Source organism: Lissotriton vulgaris, chromosome 5 (genome assembly GCF_964263255.1).
Source record: "Lissotriton vulgaris chromosome 5, aLisVul1.2, whole genome shotgun sequence".
In the NCBI taxonomy this organism is placed as follows: Eukaryota; Metazoa; Chordata; class Amphibia; order Caudata; family Salamandridae; genus Lissotriton; species Lissotriton vulgaris.
In genome coordinates, this window is record NC_141693.1 from 1432288931 (window position 1) to 1432309940 (window position 21010).

The 21010-nt window shown below is 41.9% G+C and overlaps 1 protein-coding gene across 1 annotated transcript in view; it reads right to left on the reverse strand.

The window, feature by feature from the left end:
• Positions 1 to 1146: 1146 nt before the first annotated feature.
• TMDD1 (transmembrane and death domain 1) overlaps positions 1147 to 21010 on the reverse strand; it is a 203068-nt gene continuing 183204 nt past the window's right edge. Inside the window, exons 3-4 of the mRNA XM_086920369.1 lie at positions 10129 to 10272; positions 1147 to 2085 (exon numbers count right to left, since the gene is read on the reverse strand). Coding sequence (XP_086776495.1) covers positions 1754 to 2085; positions 10129 to 10272 — 476 coding nt within the window. The 3' untranslated portion in view covers positions 1147 to 1753. The remainder of the gene's footprint in view (positions 2086 to 10128; positions 10273 to 21010) is intronic.

A 21010-nucleotide genomic window follows, 5' to 3' on the forward strand; every position in this document is an offset into this window, starting at 1 on the left:
CAGAGAAGACAGCCATGACTTATTGGCGATGAACAGTGTGAGGTGGGGCGAGGGGGAAGCAATCCATGATAAAATGTTACCTCAGAAATACTGGAAAGATAAGTAGACTTAGGGCAACTCTGTTTACTCGACTGGACTAGGGTAGCTCAATTATGCTAATCACATATATCCAGTAGGACTCATTCATAGTTACATAACACTGATGATACCAAATACTTCCATCACAAGGTTATTTGCTTTGTTTACATTTCTTTTTACACAAGAGTGGCCCATAATCTAAAATTGGTAAAAACAAATAAAGCAGAGTAGCAGTCAAAACTTGTTTGCTGAATAAATAGAGAATAATCAATATTGAACAGTGTGTGAGGAGAAATGTGCTCTGTGCTCATACATGACACACAAGAGATGCAAAATTGGTGCATGAGATACAGTGAGAAACAAGACTAATTTGACTTGAAGCAGATCAATTGATTTTGTTTGTCTCAACCTGAAATTGAAGGAACACCAGATGATTACTGTATGATCTTATGGCAATGTATATACTTCACATCATAAAGAGAACTGCACTGTCTACACTTAATTGATTTAAGTATAATACACTGAATTTAAACTTCAAAACAGTGGCCTTTCATTTTGGCCATTTCCTAACTATAACTTATTGTAATTGAAACAATGAAAATAACCTTGAGACCCAGTTAATAGGTATAATCAGCGATGTATACCTATGAATGACTACTACTTGATTTATGTGTTTAGTTTTTCTCAAATACTGGTGGCAATTTTTGACATACATACCATCCATTGAATACGAGCAATATCAGTGGCAAACATTCTGGTACTGGAATATTTGTAGTTCTTGTCATAGGAGGGTACCCATATGGCGGGGCCATGGGGTTGCCTTTTTAAGGTTCTCCTATAAGCCTTTGAAAGACAGCACCGTGTGCCCACTTCTTCAGGACCCCCCATCCAGATTAGAACTTGTTATCGGGCAGGGGGACTTCTTTGGCAGCGTGGGAGTGGGGTGTTGGCAAGCACTTGACAAAGTGCAAAGATTAGCAACTTTGTAAAATATTTGCGGCCAATTCACAATTTTACTTGACTCACAATACATTGCATGAAATAACATAAAATACCATAACGTTACATAACATAAAAACTTAACATGATAGGACATGCCAATATAACATGCACATAGAGTATGATAGCTAAGCATAAAAAAAATACTGTGTCATTATCTATAGCATGAAATGACAAACTATTTGACCAGCCTTGAGATTAGTCTATATCCCCTTAGATTCTCAGGTAGGGAACTGCCTGTTTTACGCTTTAACATTCTCTTTAATTTTGCTCAGTCATTTCTTGTGAAGTGTGGCTTCTTAGGTTAAACACATCCCTTCCAATCGAACTGGTATCCCTTAAGACTTCAGTACTACAGTACTAAGGCCGTCTCTGCAAGCCTAGCTTGTTTCTACTTGCTTTCCCTTGACACTATTTTCACTGTAATAGTGGGTTAAATTCTGTAAATTAGATTTTATTAATGGAATGACTTAAATATGGAACCTTAAATGGCGAGAATGTTTTACAGTAACAGTAGTAAACCAAAATGCATGCACGCTTGTGGCACAATGTCTGCTGTCAGTTTTAACATGCAGTAAGACGATACACCTGCTGGTATAGAAAATCAATGCAGGATGTGTTTCTTTAGTTGGACTGTAGTTTTGCAAATGCCATCATTCATCTTCGCAAAGTGAGCTTAAAGTTCAATCTTTGACTGCCAGAGCTCAACATCATTATCACTGTCATCGCCATCATCATCAACGCTGTCCTCCGATGAGCTTGAGATGAGCGTGTTATTGGTGTCATTGAACCAGTTGATATGTTGGGTGTGCATGATTTGAATACAGTCCTGGTTTGAGAGCCAGAGGGTGAAGGATGCCACCACAACTGCCACCAGACCTGAACCCAGAAATCCAATTAAAATTCCTTGAATCACTGGCCTGCACCACCCTGACATGCTCCTATCATACGGTGGAAGCTCCTCAGCTTCAATGATCAGCTCCCAGTCTTCCCAGTTTTCGTCGGTCACTGAAAAGAGAAAGAGATGAGTGAAACTGGCAATTATCATAATTGTTTTGCAGTGTTGCAGATCGTTTGTTCACCCTTCCTCAGGCTAACACTGTGAATTATACTTTATTATTGCACCATGTTGCTTTTGAGGAAACTAGGTAAATCTTGGTTTTCATCTTTATTGTTGAATATAAAAATAAATAAAACAAAATATCCCTATCGAAAATAGCGCTACGAGTAATTTTCAATTGTTTTTGAAAAACAAATGTAATATTCACAAAATGATACATATTAAATGAAATACATATGGCATGCCACCTTCCAGCTCCCACACCACCAACTCCCCCGACGATCGCCCACCAGATTGCAAGTTGTAATACGGGTGGGCGGTCCTGCAGAAGCTGGCCCACGGCTCTGTCTTTTCAAAGGCTTGTAGGAGAGTCTTTGAAAGGCAGCGCTGTGGGATCGCCTCAGCATGTTCCAGCATGGCATGGACTATAAAGTCCATGCTGTGCTGTAACCGGGGGTGCATGCACAAAGGGAGGAATGCCATGTGCCAATCTGATGCATTCCTAGGCCTTGAGGTAACAGGGCTCCCTTTGTTTCCTCACTGCCACACTTTTCATGGTAAGCTTACTAACATGAAAAGTGTGGCGATGAAGACATTTATAATATGCTTGGCAGGCCAAAGGGGCACCACCAGCATTTTACAAGCCTCTGCCTGCTGCACCACCTCCAGGGATCATGGATCCCTTGCATTTGCAGCAGTCATATGCTGGTCCAACCGCCGTAATCGTAATACGACAGTCAGATCATTGGTGCGGTGGTTGCCACACCCCCACCATGTGGTTGACGGTCAATTGGACTGCCAAACTCCTAATCAGGCCCTAAATCTGGAGGTAAACTTTTGACTGGGATCAAGCACTCACCCTATCTGACCCGCCCCCCACTGCGCTCAGCCTAAAACTTTGACTTTGACCCAGTCCCAATCAGATCGTCTCAAAAAGTGCTTTAAGCTTTTTTGGAAAAACACAGTGGTCCCTGTAGGGGGAACAGTAAACCTCAACTTCCTCGTTAACTAGTAAATTTCCATCAACTCATTGGTCCTACTTGGAAAACTACAATGTATTCAATTGTTTAAGATTTAAAAAAAGATATGGAAGAACTAATGTTCGCCCTAATATTTAGAAGATTTGAAAATGAAGTGATGCTCCAAATGACGCAACAGTGCTGTGAAAGTGAGGTAGGTGATATAAATTGCGCAGGCGCTATACAATATGTGTACATAAATAGTGACTGTTGGGGATGCAGTGGTGTTGATACACACTCTGACTCAGAGTTTACAATCACCAAAATCGCCAAAAAATACTCTATTATAGTGTCAACTTTTTGACCCTCTGAGATTATTTACTGAGGGGCATCATCAGAATGAGCAATGGGAAACACCGATTGAATGGTATTCATGTAATAAATGTCAATTAGTACATTCCAGAATGGCTCGGCCACATCGGTCCTATGCAAGCCAGTGAATTGCTTCCAGATCCTAGCGTGTGTGGCCCCCTTCAACTATTGCTGAATTTTACAGAAGTCTGTAATGCTTGGAGCAGGTAAGACTCAAGGCACGTGTCTTCCTGGTAGTACTCACAGAATGTAAAATACAGTATAAGTAATGTGTGTCTGGAAGCATTAGCTTTCAGTGTGACCGAGAAAAGTTACCCCAATTATATGTGTGCCACCGTGAGGTATCGGTGTGTTGCAAACAAAGGCCAAACAATCACAGAATTTGCAAAAAATCATTAAGCCACCAAGAGGGGTAAAAAAATTAAAATGGCATGCCCAGAGAATCAAAACATAAAATCAAATCTATGCGCTCACTGTAAGAGTGACTCATTCATTGCCTGAATATCATCCAATGAGTGTTTCCCATCCTTCATTATGGTGATGACCCTAGGAAAATAAACTCAGAGGATCGAAACACTGATACTATAATAGTGTACTGTTTTTAAGTGACTTTGAAGCCTGTTAACACTGAGTCAGAAGGTGTATCAACACCACTGCATCTTCAACAGTCACTATTTATGTACATATATTGCACTAGCGCACTTTATACCAACCTACCTCACTTTCACTGCACTGTTGTGTCATTTGGGAGCACCACTTAATTTGAAAATGTCCCAAATAATAGAGCCCAAATGAGTTCTTTCATTTATGTTTTTAAATGTTAAACAATTGAATAAATCTGTACTTTTCTTGGTAGACCAATCAGTTGATGGTTATTTAATAGTTACAGAAGAAGTTGAGATTTGCATTTCCCCCTTCAGGGACCACTGTTTCCTTCATTTTTGAATAACCCTGGTCCCAGGGTTACTTGGTTGCCTCTTATTCTTTTAATTAAGCTCTTTGGCACTAGAATGCACAATTTTTGACTTAATCCTTAAAAATTCATATCTCCGGCTCCCTACATTGGATTTTTGTAATTTTGGTGTCATTTTAAAGATAAACATATTGCCTTGTTTGTAAATTGGTATTTTATTTGTATTGTGTTGTGGCTTTTACTAACTGGCTGTTTTGATGATATTAAATTCTTTACACATACCTGTCTCCTAAGTTAAGCCTAACTGCTTTTTTGCCAAGCTACCAAGGGTTGAGCAAGGATTCATTTATTGAGACTTGACTGGACCAATTAGTGATTGTGGTATTATTACTAGCTGAAGGTGAATAACCCCACCTACTAATGATCCACTTTCCTACAGTGACACTGAGTTTAAATGATAGAACGCAGTGAAACTGTATGACCATGAAGGCAAGACACAGAAGGCGCACTATAGAATTCACAGATTATTCCAAGTACAGCATTAAAAGCAGGCTTCCAGGACCAAATACCCAAGATGTGATTACTTGGCTGGGAAATGTCACATTTCCCTGAAAAGATGTGTATCTTAACAGAACAAGACTTCTGATTTTTCTCAAATTGGATGATAGCTATCATCTAGGAAAGTGATTATTTTACACAATATGGAAGAATCCACTCTCTTGTTCACCACAGATAAGAGAAACTTGTACAATACTCTTCTCACCAAAAAAGACTAACAAAACAAATTCTACCCAGAATCACAATAACACCCCTATTTTGAATCTGGAGGCATAAACCCACATCTAACCAAATGCTTACCTGATTAAATGGTAAGACGGTACAGATATGTTGCTTCATTGTCTAGCTTGATCTGTACCCTGCCTCAAGCCCGTAAACCCTGGTACCACAGAACCAGTCAGTGAAAGTGCCATAAAATTTGTAGATGGAAGGAGGTCTTGACATGCCCTATAGCCGGCATGTCCACCAACTACGTGAGCCTTGAGAACCCTAAGAATTGTCAGCTAGCTACATAGGCATGTTTGCACCAGTGGACAATGTCCATTGGCTCCCCTGCCAACAGTAGGTGGTGAGAAGAGTGCGGCTCCCTCCTGTCCAGAAGTAGAGACTTGTCTCTCCCTGCAAGGCCAGGTAGTCTTGCGATCTCACTATGGGCCAGATGTACGACCAATTTTAGTATGCACAAACGGGTTAACTACCCATTTGTACATGTTAAAATGGAATGGCCATGTACTAACACAATTTTGCGAGTCGCAAATAAATTATGACTTGTAAAAAAAGTGTTTAGAGACTCGCTATTTGGAAAGGGTGTTCCCTTCCAAACAGCGACCCTGTATGAATGTTTAGCAACTGCAATAGCGGTCACAAAACACTTTCAAATCACCACCCTCTTCAGGAGGGTCCCTGGGACCACTACCTGCCCCTAAAAAATGAAACAAAAATGCTTCATTTAAAAAAAAAAAAATTAAATACAACATTTTTCTTCAAGGAAATCTGGCTGCATTAAAAAAAAAAGTAAAAAGCTTTATTTAAAAGCAGTTCCGGACATGGTGGTTTGCTGAGCTCAGCAGGCCACCATACTTGGGAGGGCCTGCCATTCCCAATGGGCTCGCAAATTGCGAGGTGCTCATTAATATTACTGAGCCTCACAATTTGCGTACCCACTGGGAATCGCAAACAGTTGTTGTATATGCAAAATAGCGTCTCACAAATTGCAACACGGAATTTGCGAGGCTCTATTTTGCGCATCATACTTCTGGGCCGTACTGATTAAACTGATATATATGGTAGTAGCATTTTGTTTTATATATTAATTCCTGTTTTATAAAGAACTCTTTATTTCAAGCTCCAAGCAGCATCAGAAATAAAAGAATAACTGTATTGGTAAAATAAAATATTTGAAGTATTGTAAAAATTCTTGAAACATCTACTTTTGCTAATCCCACGCATATTTTTCATTCTATTGTTTTCTAGCTCGACTGAGACACAACAGAAAGAGGCCAACCCTATCAAAACCAGCATTTTTCCTTCTCCTACAGAAAAAAACCATCTCAAATGGCTATGCTTCAGGATGGATTTTCCTACTGGAGCAGACCAAGGCTGATTTCGATATGGTTTGTGTACTCCTGTAATAGAGCAGACAAACTAAAATTGTTTGGTATTTAAGGCACCCAGTGTAATGACCAGCAGTTCGGATTAATTCTAGTATTTCCACTATCCCTTCTTTGCTAACTGAGCCTGCCTTGATGAAGTTATGTTTTCAGTCTACATTAGCAACACAAGCGCCTCATTGTTAAAGCCCTAAAAGTCTAAAATCATTCTGGGGTTGCTTGTGTTTCATTTTAATGACATGTTGCGCTGCAGTTTGGGATGGAACTTTCCTAATGGAGCAGGTTCAAAGCTTCTTTGAAAATGATAGTGTCTTTCATTAATGCACAGACATGCAAAAAACAATTGGGTGAAATGCATCTATCGTACTTAACAGCAGTTACAATTAATTCAAACGTTTCTCTAAAATCTAAATCATCTTTTACCATTTAAATGAGTTATTTTAAAAAGTGGGTATGTCCAGACGAGTCCCTTGCTCCCTGTACTTTAAGGGCGCAAGCTTCACCTCATTGATAAGGTCTAAAAAGGCCAACATTTGATTCGATTTCTCGTGTTCCTGTCCAGAGGAGACATGGTCAGGAAACTCAGGTAGTGATTTTGGGGGGATCAGGACCAAAACTGATTTGGCAGTGGTCCACTTATGTAATAACACATGACAGCTAAGAAAGATAATATGATATGCAACTAGGGTATTCACAAGTGGTTGATGTTTATTAAGTATTTTCAATTCAGCATTTCCAGTCATGACTTTATGCTGCTAATATGGGGTCAGTCAACCACACAATCTAATTTTACATCTTGTTTTTGAAGGATTTGTACTACCATTGAATTTTTGGCTCTCCTAATCATTCCATGCATATATGGGTGTTTAGGTACCAGAAATACATTTTGTTCGAGATGTCTTTCATCCACTTTTTCAGGGTGCAGTAGATGTTGCATCATCCCCCAGATTGATGGTAAACCTTTGCAGATCATTTTTACTGAGTCACCTAAGCCTAATAGATGTATCAGGAGGTGAATCTAAAGATCAGAGTTGGATGACGGTTATTGGCATATAATTCTTTGATTCTCATGTTGTAACAAAAAACATTGAAAAAACAGAATTATGCAAACTACTAATACTGGGATAGTTGCATGTGTTATTTAGACAGTAATTCAGTTCTCACAAAGAGCTAAATAAGTGAGAAATAAGGGGAGTTGGAGAGTGACTTTTCAAAAGAGTCTCATTCTAGGAAAACAGTGCATTGCTAGTAACTAAGATGATTATTAACAATTTACAGATATGATGTTAGCCCCTAAAGCTGGCTGGACAAAGCTGTGTTGCTTTTTCTTAAAAGAAGAATTCGTTAATAAATGAATTGCATTCCAGAGAGCGTATGAGGATAGTTAACATGTGGGGAGTATCTTGTCAAGGTCTGTAAAATCTAAAGCCAATGCTAATAGGATACTTGATGTGATGGATCCCATCACTAATTCTACTATTTCTCATAATGATGCTGTAAAGGGGATTTTTTACATCATTATTCTGCACTTCAATGGAGGCTTCAGAGAATTCCATCTTAAAGGTTCTTGCTCCAAATCCAATTCTTCAGCTCGAATAGTATAATTAAGCGAATTTCAGAGACAGAATATAGAGTGTTGTCCTCCATGGCTAACACCACAACAGCAGGCATTGATGGTATCCCAATCAAGTTTCATAAGGATTTTGCCCACTTTTCAAAGATTTGTTGATCAAGCCATTTATTGAAATCATTTCTGGTGGTTATATTTCTACATAGTTTACAGAATCCATTGTATTAAGTGTTTAAAAAAAAGATAAACTGTCTCCTAAGTCTAATTCATACTGGCTGATCAGATGTTAAATACTGAGTAAAAATGGGTGAAAACATTGTATGTTGTCCTGACCGCTGAGCCCGAGCAACATGGCTGATGCCCAGTGGAGCTGTTTAGAGGAGAATGACTTTGGTTTTACCGTCTTGGCCGTTACCTACTCAGCTGGACATTGGATATTGTTTTTTCTTGTCTCTCTGATGTGTCTCCTTTCCCTCCCCTACTTCCTCCCTCTGTGATCCTTTGGCTGCCTCCTCTGCCTTCCAGCTCTGCCTGACTTTGTCTGTTTTGCTTTATTTCCCCCTACACCCTTGTCTCAATGCTCCCCCCACCTATCCTCATGCTCTTATTGCCTCGTACCTGTGTCTATTGTAGGCTATTGTAACTGATGTAACTATGTACAATCTGTTTTCATGTAAAGCGCTCTAATACCTTCCGGTCTAGCCAGCGCTATATAAAACTCTTCAAATAAATAAATAAGTAACCCTTAATGAAAATGTTAACTAATCGCTTAGCTCTTGTCACCCAGAAATGTATTCACGGTGATCAAGATGTTTTTCTTCCTTACAGGTCAATAGCTATTAATACTAATTATCTGATTCAGGTCATATATTATTTTTCGACCAAGAAAACTAGAGTGACTATAATTATGGTCTATGTGGAGAAAGCCTTTGACCTGGTAAATTAGTCAGCATCATTTCAGATACTGAGGAAGTTTGTCTTACCTGATTAATTTCTAAAGATGTTGAAGAATCCGTATTCAATGACGATAGCTAGGATCAGTATCAAGTCATGTGATGTGGCCAAATTCATATTCTTCAGGGATGAGTCCAGGCTTCCCCCTCCTGTGAGTTGTTACCTATATTTCTATTGAGCCATGGTCTATTCTTTTATGGAATGAACATTTAATTTCACCTCAAGGTTCAGGTATGTCTAAGTGAAAAAATGTTTGTGATGATAATATTTTGTATCTGAACACAACAAAAGCTAATATCCAGAGAACCTTCGAACTATTTAATGAATTTTCTCAAATTTGGGCTTAAAAGAATAATCATAACAAGTCAGAAATTCTTCTTTTCAATGCCTTGCAGGAGGAACAATTAGGAACCAGTGGCTACCTATTTGCCCCATTAAATATCTTTTGATGTTTGTAACTTCCAATATTTTAGATCTGTATGAGTTAATTTATTGAACAACACTGTTTAAAGTTGAGAAATTGTTAGAGACAGCATCTTTTACCTTTAACAACTATAGGTTGAGTGGCTTTAACAAAAATGTTGATTCAAACTTTATTTATATTTTCTAATGTTCTGATAAAACTAATCAAGAACATTAATAAGGAGATTGATTGTTTATATGGAAACATCAGCTTTCACGTATCAATCTGACCATCATTCAATTAAGCAAAAAGCAGGGGGCTTGGTTTTACCTGATGTTTACTTATATTATCAGGCCGCCTTTACTGACACTCATTCTTGTTTGATCCACTCTCTCCTAATACTTTCTTTTTAACGGCAATGGTTTAAGAGTAACAGCTTCAGTTTTTCTTTTTTCTCTAAACGTGAAAATGTCCCAAAAAATCTAGATATAAAATCTTAAAAGAAATGATTTTGTAAAAAAAGTTATATTGATTTCAAATATAACATTCTCAATTGTCACACATTTTTATCTCTGCAGGATTGTAGCAAGATGATTATCAACAATTTACAAACATGATGTTAGTTTTTTCATAGGCTTAGAAAACCACTTACCATCTCGTTCGTGGCGTTGAAGATTTTCAGGTGTTTCATCCTCTGGCTGCAATATTGCTGACTCTTTTTCCATATTTTTTGAGTAGTCTTTCACATATTTCTTGAGTTCCAGATTTTTATCCTGGTTCAAGTTCTTGCCCAATTCTTGAGAAAAGAAAAGATGCAATTGAACCTATGATTTTACGACAAAAATGTTTGGAGTTCATTTCTTTGTGTTCTTATATTCTAAGATCATAATTTGAATACAGCACTTAAAAAAACTATTTGATAAATAAAGAAGAAATACTTTAAAATGTAGAATAGTCTGGAGGACAAATGAAAATCAGCATTCAGTTGTATTTTATTAATGAACAATTAATCTGAGAGGCAAGTTGGTGTGTTATATATTAAATCTGTGCTATAATGAAATGGGTAAAAGTGGAAGATAAAGTCAAGTCAAATGAGCGTTTTTAACTATCCTGAGATTTTGTTAATTGAGCCTATATTTTGTACACATGCTTCCTAAGAGGTATATCACTGAAGCCAGTGTTACCACAGATGATGACAAACAACACAAGATGATGGACGGAGTGATTACACTTTTCAACCACTAACCCCCAGTCACAGATCTGGGTTTAATCCATTCTCCTTTTGCTCACTATGCTGCCTCAACTTGAACCCAGCCATATGCAAATCAGTCTTGACCCTGGTGCTCATGGGGACAGTACAGCCCGAACTACCTGGCCAGGTTCTCATTGGACTGAAAACAAGGATCGTGGGACCGGTTTTGGGGTTTCACCCTTATCATCAGCCAGGCTAGCTTGAATCTAAAGGAACAGCGAGCAAGGGACCCATGTCTGGACATACCCTTGGCCACTTAGGGCAAACATAGAAAACACAACAAGATGATGGACAGAGTAATGAAACGTTTCAACCACTCCCCCCCAGTCACATATCTGGGTCTAGGCCATGGATTTTTGCTCAGTATGCCACATCAGCTTGAACCCAGTCATATGCGAATCAGTCTTGACGTTGTTCCTAATGGGAACAGTCCAGCCCGAACTGTCAGGCCAGGTCCTTCCTGGACCGGAAACATGCACCATAGGTCCAGTTTCAGGGTTTCACCCCCCCATCAGCCAGGCTAGCTTGAATCCGGTGGTACAGGGCGCAAGTTTGAACCCAACCATATTCAAATCAGTCTTGACCCTGTTCCTCATGGGAACAGTCCAGCCCAAACTGCCAGGCCAGGTCCTACCTGGACCAGAAACAAGTATCCTAGGACCAGTTTCAGTGTTTCACTCCTCATCAGCAGGCTAGCTTGAATCCTGTGACATAGCGAGCAAGGAACCCACGTATTGGTACACACATGGCCATTTAGGTTGAACATAGCAAACACAACAAGATGATGGACAGAGTAATGAAACATTTCAACCACACACCTCCAGTCACATATCTGGGTTTAGGCCATAGATGTTTGCTCACTATGCGACCTCAGCTTGAACCCAGCCATATGCGAATCAGTCTTGAGGTTGTACCTCATGGCAACAGTCCAGCCCGAACTGTCAGGCCAGGTCCTTCCTGGACCGGAAACAAGCGCCCTAGGTCCAGTTACAGTGTTTCACCCCCCATCAGCCAGGCTAGCTGGAATCCGGTGGTACAGGGAGCAAGTTTGCACCACACCATATTCAAATCAGTCTTTACCCTGTTCCTTATGATAACAGTCCATCCCAAACTGCCTGGCCAGGTCCTACCTGGACCAGAAACAAGTATCCTAGGACCAGATTCAGTGTTTCACTCCTCATCAGCCAGGCTAGCTTGAATCCTGTGACACAGCGAGCAAGGGACCCACGTATTGGCACACAAATGATCAAAAGGGTGAACATAGCAAACACAACAAGATTATGGACAAAGTGATGAAACTTTTCAACCGCTCTCCCCCAGTCGCAGATCTAGGATTAATCCATTGTTTTCTGCTCACTAGTTCACCCCAGTTTGAACCCCGCTATATGCAAATCATTTTTGACCCAATTGTTCATGGGAGCAGTACAGCCAAACTGCCAGGCCAGGTCCTTCCTGGATCGGAAACAAGCATACTAGGGCCAGTTTCAGGGTTTCTCCCCTCATCAGCCAGTCTAGTTTGAATCCAATCGTACAGGAAGCAAGAGATCCATGTCTGGGCATACCCATGGCCACTTAGGGCGAACATAGCAAACACAAGAAGATGATGGATGGAGTAATGAAACTTTTCACCCACTCATCCCAGCCACAGATATGGGTTTAATTCATCATTTTTTGCTCACGGTGCCACTCCAGTTTGAACCCAATCATATGCAATTGAGTCTTATCCCAAATCCTCATGGGAACAGCCCAGCCCAAACTGCCAGGCCAAGTCCTTCCTGTACTGGAAACTAGCATCCTGGGACCAGTTTCAGGGTTTCACCCCTCATCAGCCAGTCTAACATGAATCCAGTGGTACAGGGAGCAAGGGACCCATGTCTGGGCATACCCATGGCCGCTTAGATTGAACATAGCAAACACAAGAATATGATAGATGGAGTGATGAAACTTTTTAACCACTTACCCTCAGTCATAGATCTGGGTTTAATCCATCATATTTTGTTCACTATGCCAACCCAGTTTGAACCCAGCTGTATGCAAATCGGTCTTGACTCTGTTCCTCATGGCAAAGTTCAAAGCTGAATTGCCAGGCCAGCTTCTCCCTGGACCGGAAACAAGCATCCTAGGACCAGTTTTGGAGTTTCACCACATATCAGCCAGGCTAGCTTGAATCCAGAGGCACAGCGAGAAAGCGACCCAGGTCTTGTCATACACTTGGCCCCTTAAGGCGAACATAGCAAACATAACAAGATAATGGACGAAGTGATGACATTTTTCAACCACTCACCCCCACTCGCAGATCTGGGTTCAATCCTTCGATTTTTGCTCACTAGGCCACCCCAACTTGAACCCAGCCATATGCACATCATTCTTGACCCAATTCCCCATGGAAACACCCAGCTTGAACTGTCAGGCCAGGTCCTTCCTGGAGTTGAAACAAGTATTCATGGACCAGTTTCAGGGTTTCACCCCTCAACAGCCTGGCTGGCTTGAATCCAGAGGTGTACGGGGAGCAAGGGACCCATGTCTGGGCATACCCTTAGCCACTTAGGGTGAACATAACAAACACAGCAAGATGATGGATGGAGTGATGACATTTTTCAACCACTCACCCCCAGTCACAGATCTGGGTTATCCATCATGTTTGCTCACTTTGCCACCACAGTTTGAACCCAGCCATATGCAAATCAGTCTTTGACCCAGTTCCACATGGGAACATCCAGCCCAAACTGCCAGGCCAGGTACTTCCTGGAGTGGAAACAAGCATCCTAGGACCAGTTTAAGGGTTTCACTCCTCATCAACCAGGATAGCTTGAATCCATTGGTACAGGGTGCAAGGTACCCATGTCTGCTCATGCCCATGGCCACTCTGGGTGAACATAGCAAACAGAAGATGATGGATGGAGTGATGAAACTTTTCAACCACTCAACCCCAGTCACATATCCTAGTTTAATCCATCATTTTCTGCTCATTATGCCACCTCAGTTTGAACCCAGCCATATGAAAATCACTCTTGACCCTGTTCCTCAAGCCAGGCTTTCTTGAATACAGAGGTACAGCGAGCAAGGTACCCACATCTGGGCATACACTTGACCACTTATGGCGCACATAGCAAACATAACAAGATGATGAACGGAGTGATGAAACTTTTCACCCACTCACCCCAAGTCACAGATCTGGGTGTAATCCATTGTTTTTTGCTCACTAGGCCACCCCAGATTGAACCCAGCCATATGTCAGTCTTGACCCAATTCCTCATGGGAGCATCCAGCTCAAATTGTCAGGCCAGGTCCTCTATGGACCAGACACAAGCATCTTAGGACCAGTTTCAGGGTTGTATCCCTCATAAGTCAGGCTAGCTTGAATCCAGTGGTATAGGGTGCAAGGGACCCATGTCTGTGCATACACATGGCCACGTACGGCGAACACAGCAAACATGAAAAGATGAAGGACGGAATGATGAAACTTTTCCACAACTCACCCCTAGTCACCGATCTTGGTTTAATTAATCATTTTTGTTCACTAGGCCACCCCAGTTTGAACCCAGCCAAATGCAAATCAGTCTAGATCCAGATCCTCATGGGAGCAGTCCACCCCAAACTGCCAGGTCAGGTCCTTCCTTGACCGGAAGCAAGCATCTTGGGACAAGTATCAGGGTTTCACCCCTCATCAGACAGAGTAGCTTGAATCCAGTGGTACAGGGAGCAAGGCACCCATGGCTGGGCATACCCATGGCCACTTTGAGTGAACATAGCAAAAACAAGAAGATGATGGAGGGAGTGATCAAACATTTCAACCACTCACCCCCAGCTAGCAGCAGAGTACAAAGTTCCCCGGAGATGGTGTGAATGCGTGGATATAAGGGATGGTATAGTCAGTACTGTGACTGGAAGGGTTCCCTAGTCGGAACTTGGAGAGCCTCATACACCCAGAGTATTAGGTGTGAAACACACCCTTACTGGAGGGTATCCAGTGTCATCATCGACTCACTGCCCCTCGACAGACCGGCGCTGCAATGTCTGCCGGAGTACCCACAGGTACTCTTTTAGCGGGGTTCTTTAGTTCCTTGCCGATGGTGGGTGTGAGTGAGGAGATAAAGAAGTGTAGTCAGTGTAAATGTGAGTGATAGTAAAAAGGGTAAAACAGTCCACACTGAATTTTATTAACGTTGCTGGGTCCCTGGTTAAAAGGGGTGGAGGGGAGCTAGAGACCGTAACAGTGTACAGAACTCTAACTCAACCCCCTGGTGTGGTCAACATGTTTCTCGCCGGAAGGCGATTCGTCAGGACCTAAATACAGTGCTACACAGAAAAACTCATATGAACTAAATGCTCATTCAATATGTAGACAATAAATACAATCTCTCACAGTCGGAGAAAAAGAGGGCCACGGGGTCCTGCTCTATTTAGGCGACCCTAGAGGAATTGCATAGGGCCTCGCAGCATGCTCCCGTGAGGCCAGCGCTAATAGGTTACTGGAACCTTGAATAAGGCGCTGGAACGGCGGAACACCTACCCTCACGCTCGTGGCACCTGGTCAGGGTCAAAACCACTCACCCCCAGTCATAGATCTGGCTTTAATCCATCATGTTTTGCTAACTAGGCCACTCAGTTTGAACCCAGCCATATGTAAGTCATTCTTGACCCAGTTCCTCGTGGGAGCAGTCCAGCCCAAACTGCCTGGTCAGGTCCTTCCTGGACCAGGCACAAACATCCTACGACCAGTTTAAGGGTTTCACCCCTCATCAGCCAGTGTAGCTTGCATTCAGTGGTACACAGAGCGATGGACCCATGTCTGGGCATACCCATGCCCACTTAGGGTGAACATAGCAAACACGAGAAGATGATGTACAGAGTGGGAAACATTTCAACCGTTCACCTCAGTCACAGATCTGGGTTTAATCCATCGTTTTATGCTCACTAGGCCACCCCAGTTTGAACGCAGCCATATGCAAATCAGTCTTGACCCTGTTCCTCATGGGAACACTCCAGTCCAAATGTGAGGCCAGGTCTTAACTGGGAAGAAAACAAGCAACCAAGACCATTTTTGGGGTTTCACCCCTCATCAGCTAGGCTAGCCTGAATCCAGTGGTACAGGGAGCAAGGGACCCATGCCTGCGCAGACCCATGGCAACTTATGGTGAACTTAGCAAACACAAGAAGATGATGGACGTAGTGATGAAACTTTTCAACCCCTCACCACTAGTCACAGATCTGGGTTTAATCCATAATTTTTTGCTCATTATGTCACTCCAGTTTGAACCCAGCTATATGCAAATTACTCTTGACCCTGTTCCTCAAGGGAACGGTCCACGCTGAATTGCCAGGCAAAGTTCTCCCTGGACTGGAAACAAGCATCCTAGGACCTGTTTCCTGTTTTCACCCCTCATCAGCCAGTCTAGCTTGAATCCAGTGGTACAGGGAGAAAGGGACCCGTGTCTGGGCGTACCCTTGGCCACTTAGGGTGAACATAGCAAACAGAAGAAGATGATGGACAGAGTGAAGAAACTTTTCAACCACTCACCCCCAGTCACAGATCTGGATTTTATACATTGTTTATGCTCACTAGGCCACTCCAGTTTGAACCCAGCCATATGCATATCATTCTTGACCCAGTTCCTCATGGGAGAAGTCCAGCCCAAACTGCCTGGCAAGGTCCTTCCTGGACCAGACACAAGCATCCTAGGACCAGTTTAATGGTTTCACCCCTCATCAGCCAGTCTAGCTTGAATCCAGTGGTACAGGGAGAAAGGGACCCATGTCTGGGCGTACCCATGGCCACTTAGGCTGAACATAGCAAACACAAGAAGATGATGGACGGAGTGATGAAACTTTTCAACCACTCTCCCCAGTCTCAGATCTGGTTTAATTAATCTTTTTTTTAGCACTATGCCACCTCTGTTTGAACTCAGCCATATGCAATTCAGTCTTGACTCTGTTCCTCAAGGGAACAGTCCATACCAAACTGATAGGCCAGGTTCTCCATGGACCGGAAACAAGCATATTATGACCAGTTTTGGGGTTTCACCCCTTATCAGCCAGAATAGCTTGAAACCAGAGGCACAGCGAGCAAGGGGCCCATGTCTGGGCATACACTTGGCCACTTAGGCCAAACATAGCAAACATAACATAGTACGTAGTGATTTAACTTTTCAACCACTCACCCCAGTCACAGATCTGGATTTAATCCATCGTTTTGTTGTTCATTAGGCTACCCCAGTTTTAACACAGCCATATGCAAATCAGTCTTGACACTGTTCCTCATGGGAACAGTCAAGCCTGAACTGCGAGACCAGGTCCTACCTAGGCAGAAAACAAGCAACCTAGGACCGGTTTAAGGGTTTCATCCCTCATCAGCCAGGCTACCTTGAATCCAGTGGTACTGGGTGCAAGGGACCCATGTCTGTGCATACACTTGTAAGTGGTCGACTGTGCACTGCCGTGTTAGATCAAAGATTAAGGCTGTAAGTCGTGCTCCAGGATTATTCCCCGCTCAGGAATATATATAATCAATGTCAGTTGCACCGCCACAATTGTGAGGGTGTCTCCTGGGCACAGACGTGCGTCGCTGTAAATCCGGCTATGTGTTTATTCATAAAACTATTTCTTCAAAGTTTTCATTTCCAAAGTATTTTATTCATACTTATGTTCAAATTTCATAAGTTTTCATAGAATTTCCATAACGACGTTAGACATTCAGTATTGTTTAGATTAATTAAGTTTTGATAGTTTATTTTGCATACTTGTCAGTGAGAATGTTATAAAAATGTACAGAGAAGGATTGCATAGTTATTTTGTTATTATTCTTTTTAGACTTCCCCGATGAAGGCTTTATGCCGAAATGCATTGGAAGGACTAATGTGGAAGGATTAAATGTGAGAAGTGATGATATATATGAAGATGTGAGAATATATGGAAATTCTATGAAAACATATGAAATTTGAACATAAGTATGAATAAAATACTTTTGAAATGAAAACTTTGAAGAAATATTTTTTTGAATAAAAGCATAGCCTGATTTACAGCTACGCACGTCTGTGCCTAGGAGACACCCTCACAATTGTGGCGGTGCAACTGTCATTGTGGATACACTTGGCCACTTAGGATGAACAACGCAAACATAAGAAGAGGATGGATGGAGTGATGAAACCTTTCAACCATTCACCCCCAGTCAAAGATCTGGGTTTAATCCATCGTATTTTGCTCACTATGCCACCCCAGTTTGAACCCAGCAATTTGCAATTCAGTCTTGACCTTGTTCCTCATGGGAACAGTCCAGCCCAAACTGCCAGGCCAGGTTCACGATAGCATGAATCCAGTGGGACAGCAAGCAAGGTACCCATGCCTAGGCATACCCTTTGCCACTTAAGGTGAACATTGGATGATGCTCCTATCTTTCACCATCGATTTCACATATTATGCTGCCAGAAAGTTGCAAGCAAGAAAATCTATCTGTCTAATGATAAAAGGCATTTTTCACCACAGTAAAAAGTTCTAGTTTACAAAAGTAGGACAATGTAGAAATGTTATTTTCAAATGTTTTTTCAGTCTCCAAAAACCATGAGACTACAAGGTCAGTCTTTGATTAAAAAAAGAACATTTTCACAAATGTAATTTGTGTAACATTTTGCAATAATGCCCTTTTCCCTTATTTAATGTTACACAGAGATACTATATATCCATGATGTCATGGGCAAATGTTGATAATTTGAACAAAGTCCTTGTTTCTGTCTCCGTTTTAAATAATTGTTTCATCAAGGTTTACGGTAGCATATTAGTGCATCTTAAATACTTTAAAATTGTACAGTGTCATGGTTGCTTCCTATAATGTCCGTGGATCACTGAAACAATATTGATGGCAAAAATATCAAGTAAAAAATATAGAATGCCAAATATCGACTTCCTATCTCCAAACAGGAAAGTACAAAAATATCGAATCAAAAATATCGTTTGAAAAAAGTATAGATAGTCAAAATATCTAATTTTTTAAATAGTTAAAAGTAATTACAAATTAATGAAATAATAAATATAACTAACTTAAATATACCTAAAATACTTGAATAACATTAAAATTAATAAATAATTAATATAAATAAAAAATATATATATATATATATATATATATATATATCCAAATCCAATGCTCACCTCTTTGACAAATGAGCGGGACACATGCTCCGGGTTAGACAAGGGGATTTAATCGACGTGGCAAGCACAATTGGTTTGTCCTACAAGTCTGTAAAACGCTGTAAAATGCAGGCAGACGCGTTTCTGGCCTCAGTGGGCCGTCTTCAGTGCCGGTCTCACAGACCGCCGTGCATCCCTGGATTTGGATCGGTCACCGCTTCCATGAAGTAGTTCCGTAGCTCCTCCTCCCGGCTGCAGGTGTGTGCTAATTGCTGATTCCTGTAGGTGAACTGCATGATGGTCGGCGTAGTCCCGCGTGGTGCCTAGTACAGTGACTGGTTACCAAGCACCTCTAGGATGCCCCCTTTGTTGGCGTTGAACAACTCTACCACCACACAGCACCTCGGTAAGTTGATTCCGTCGTACCCCTTGTCGTCCCCTTAGTCAGGCAGCACAATGCCGCCTCCTCTCTCCCCTTGCGATATTCCTCGCCAGCTGGCAAATTACACGCATGGGGGGGCGCCGCATTTAGCACTTGCCGTACTATATCCAAAGTTTGTTTGCTGAAACAATGCGGAGCACCAGAACGAGAGGGCGTGCCCCCACCCGGTCTTCAGCAAAACCGGATAAATATCCAAATCCAATGCTCACCTCTTTGACAAATGAGCGGGACACATGCTCCGGGTTAGACAAGGGGATTTAATCGACGTGGCAAGCACAATTGGTTTGTCCTACAAGTCTGTAAAACGCTGTAAAATGCAGGCAGACGCATTTCTGGCCTCAGTGGGCCGTCTTCAGTGCCGGTCTCACAGACCGCCGTGCATCCCTGGATTTGGATCGGTCACCGCTTCCATGAAGTAGTTCCGTAGCTCCTCCCTCCTATATATAAACATAGTAATAATAAAAAAATATACAATATATTTATCATAGGATAGCGAAAGGGTTTAAATTTACTATTACCACTCCAGTGACTGCAACAGTAGAAAAAACATTGGATAGCGTAGCAGTAAAAATTATTATTCCCACTCAAGTGAGTGCAACAGTAGGTAAAGCGTTGGATAGCGGGAGGGTAAAATTTACTATTCCCAGTCCAGAGAGTGCAACAGTAGGGAAAGCGTTGGATAGCGTAGGGGTAATAATTACTATTCCCACTCCAGTGAGTGCAACAGTAAGGAAAGCGTTGGAAAGGGTAGGGGTAAAAATTACTATTCCCACTCCAGTGAGTGCAACAGTAAGGAAAGTGTTGGATAAAGGGAGGGTAAAAATTACTATTCCCACTCCAGACAGAGCAACAGTAGGGAAAGCGTTGGATAGCGTAGGGGGTAAAAATTACTATTTCAACTCCAGTGAGAGCAACAGTAGGGAAAACAATGAATAGCGTAGGCATAAAATTTACAATTCCCACTCCAGTGAGTGCAACAGTAGGGAAGGCATTGGATACCAGGAAGGTAAAAATTACTATTCCAACTCCAAAGAGTGCAACAGTAGGGAAAGCGTTGGATAGCGTAGAGGTAAAAAATTACTATTCCCCCCCAGAGAGTGCAACAGTAGGGAAAACGTTGGATAGCGGGAGGGTAAAAATGTGTATTCCCACTCCAGAAAGTGCGACAGTAGGGAAAGCGTTAGATAGCGGGAGGGTAAAAATGACTATTCACACTCCAGTGAGTGCAACAGTAGAGAAAACATTGGATAGCGGTGGGGTAACAATTACTATTCCCACTCCAGTGAGTGCAACAGCAGGGAAAGCATTGGATAGCGGGAGGGTAGAAATTACTATTCCCACTCCAGAGAGTGCAACAGTAGGGAAAGCATTGGATAGCGTAGGGGTAAAAATTACTATTCCCACTACAGAGAGTGCAACAGTAGGGAAAGCGTTGGATAGAGGGAGGGTAAAAATAACTATTCCCACTCCAGAAAGTGCGACAGTAGGGAAAGCGTTGGATAGCCGGAGGGTAAAAATTACTATTCCCACTCCAGAAAGTGCGACGGTAGGGAAAGCGTTGGATAGCGGGATGGTAAAAATTACTATTCACACTCCAGTGAGTGCAACAGTAGAGAAAACGTTGGATAGCGTAGGGGTAAAAATTACTATTCCCACTCCAGTGAGTGCAACAGTAGGGAAAGCGTTGGATAGCGGGAGGGTAAAAATTATTATTCC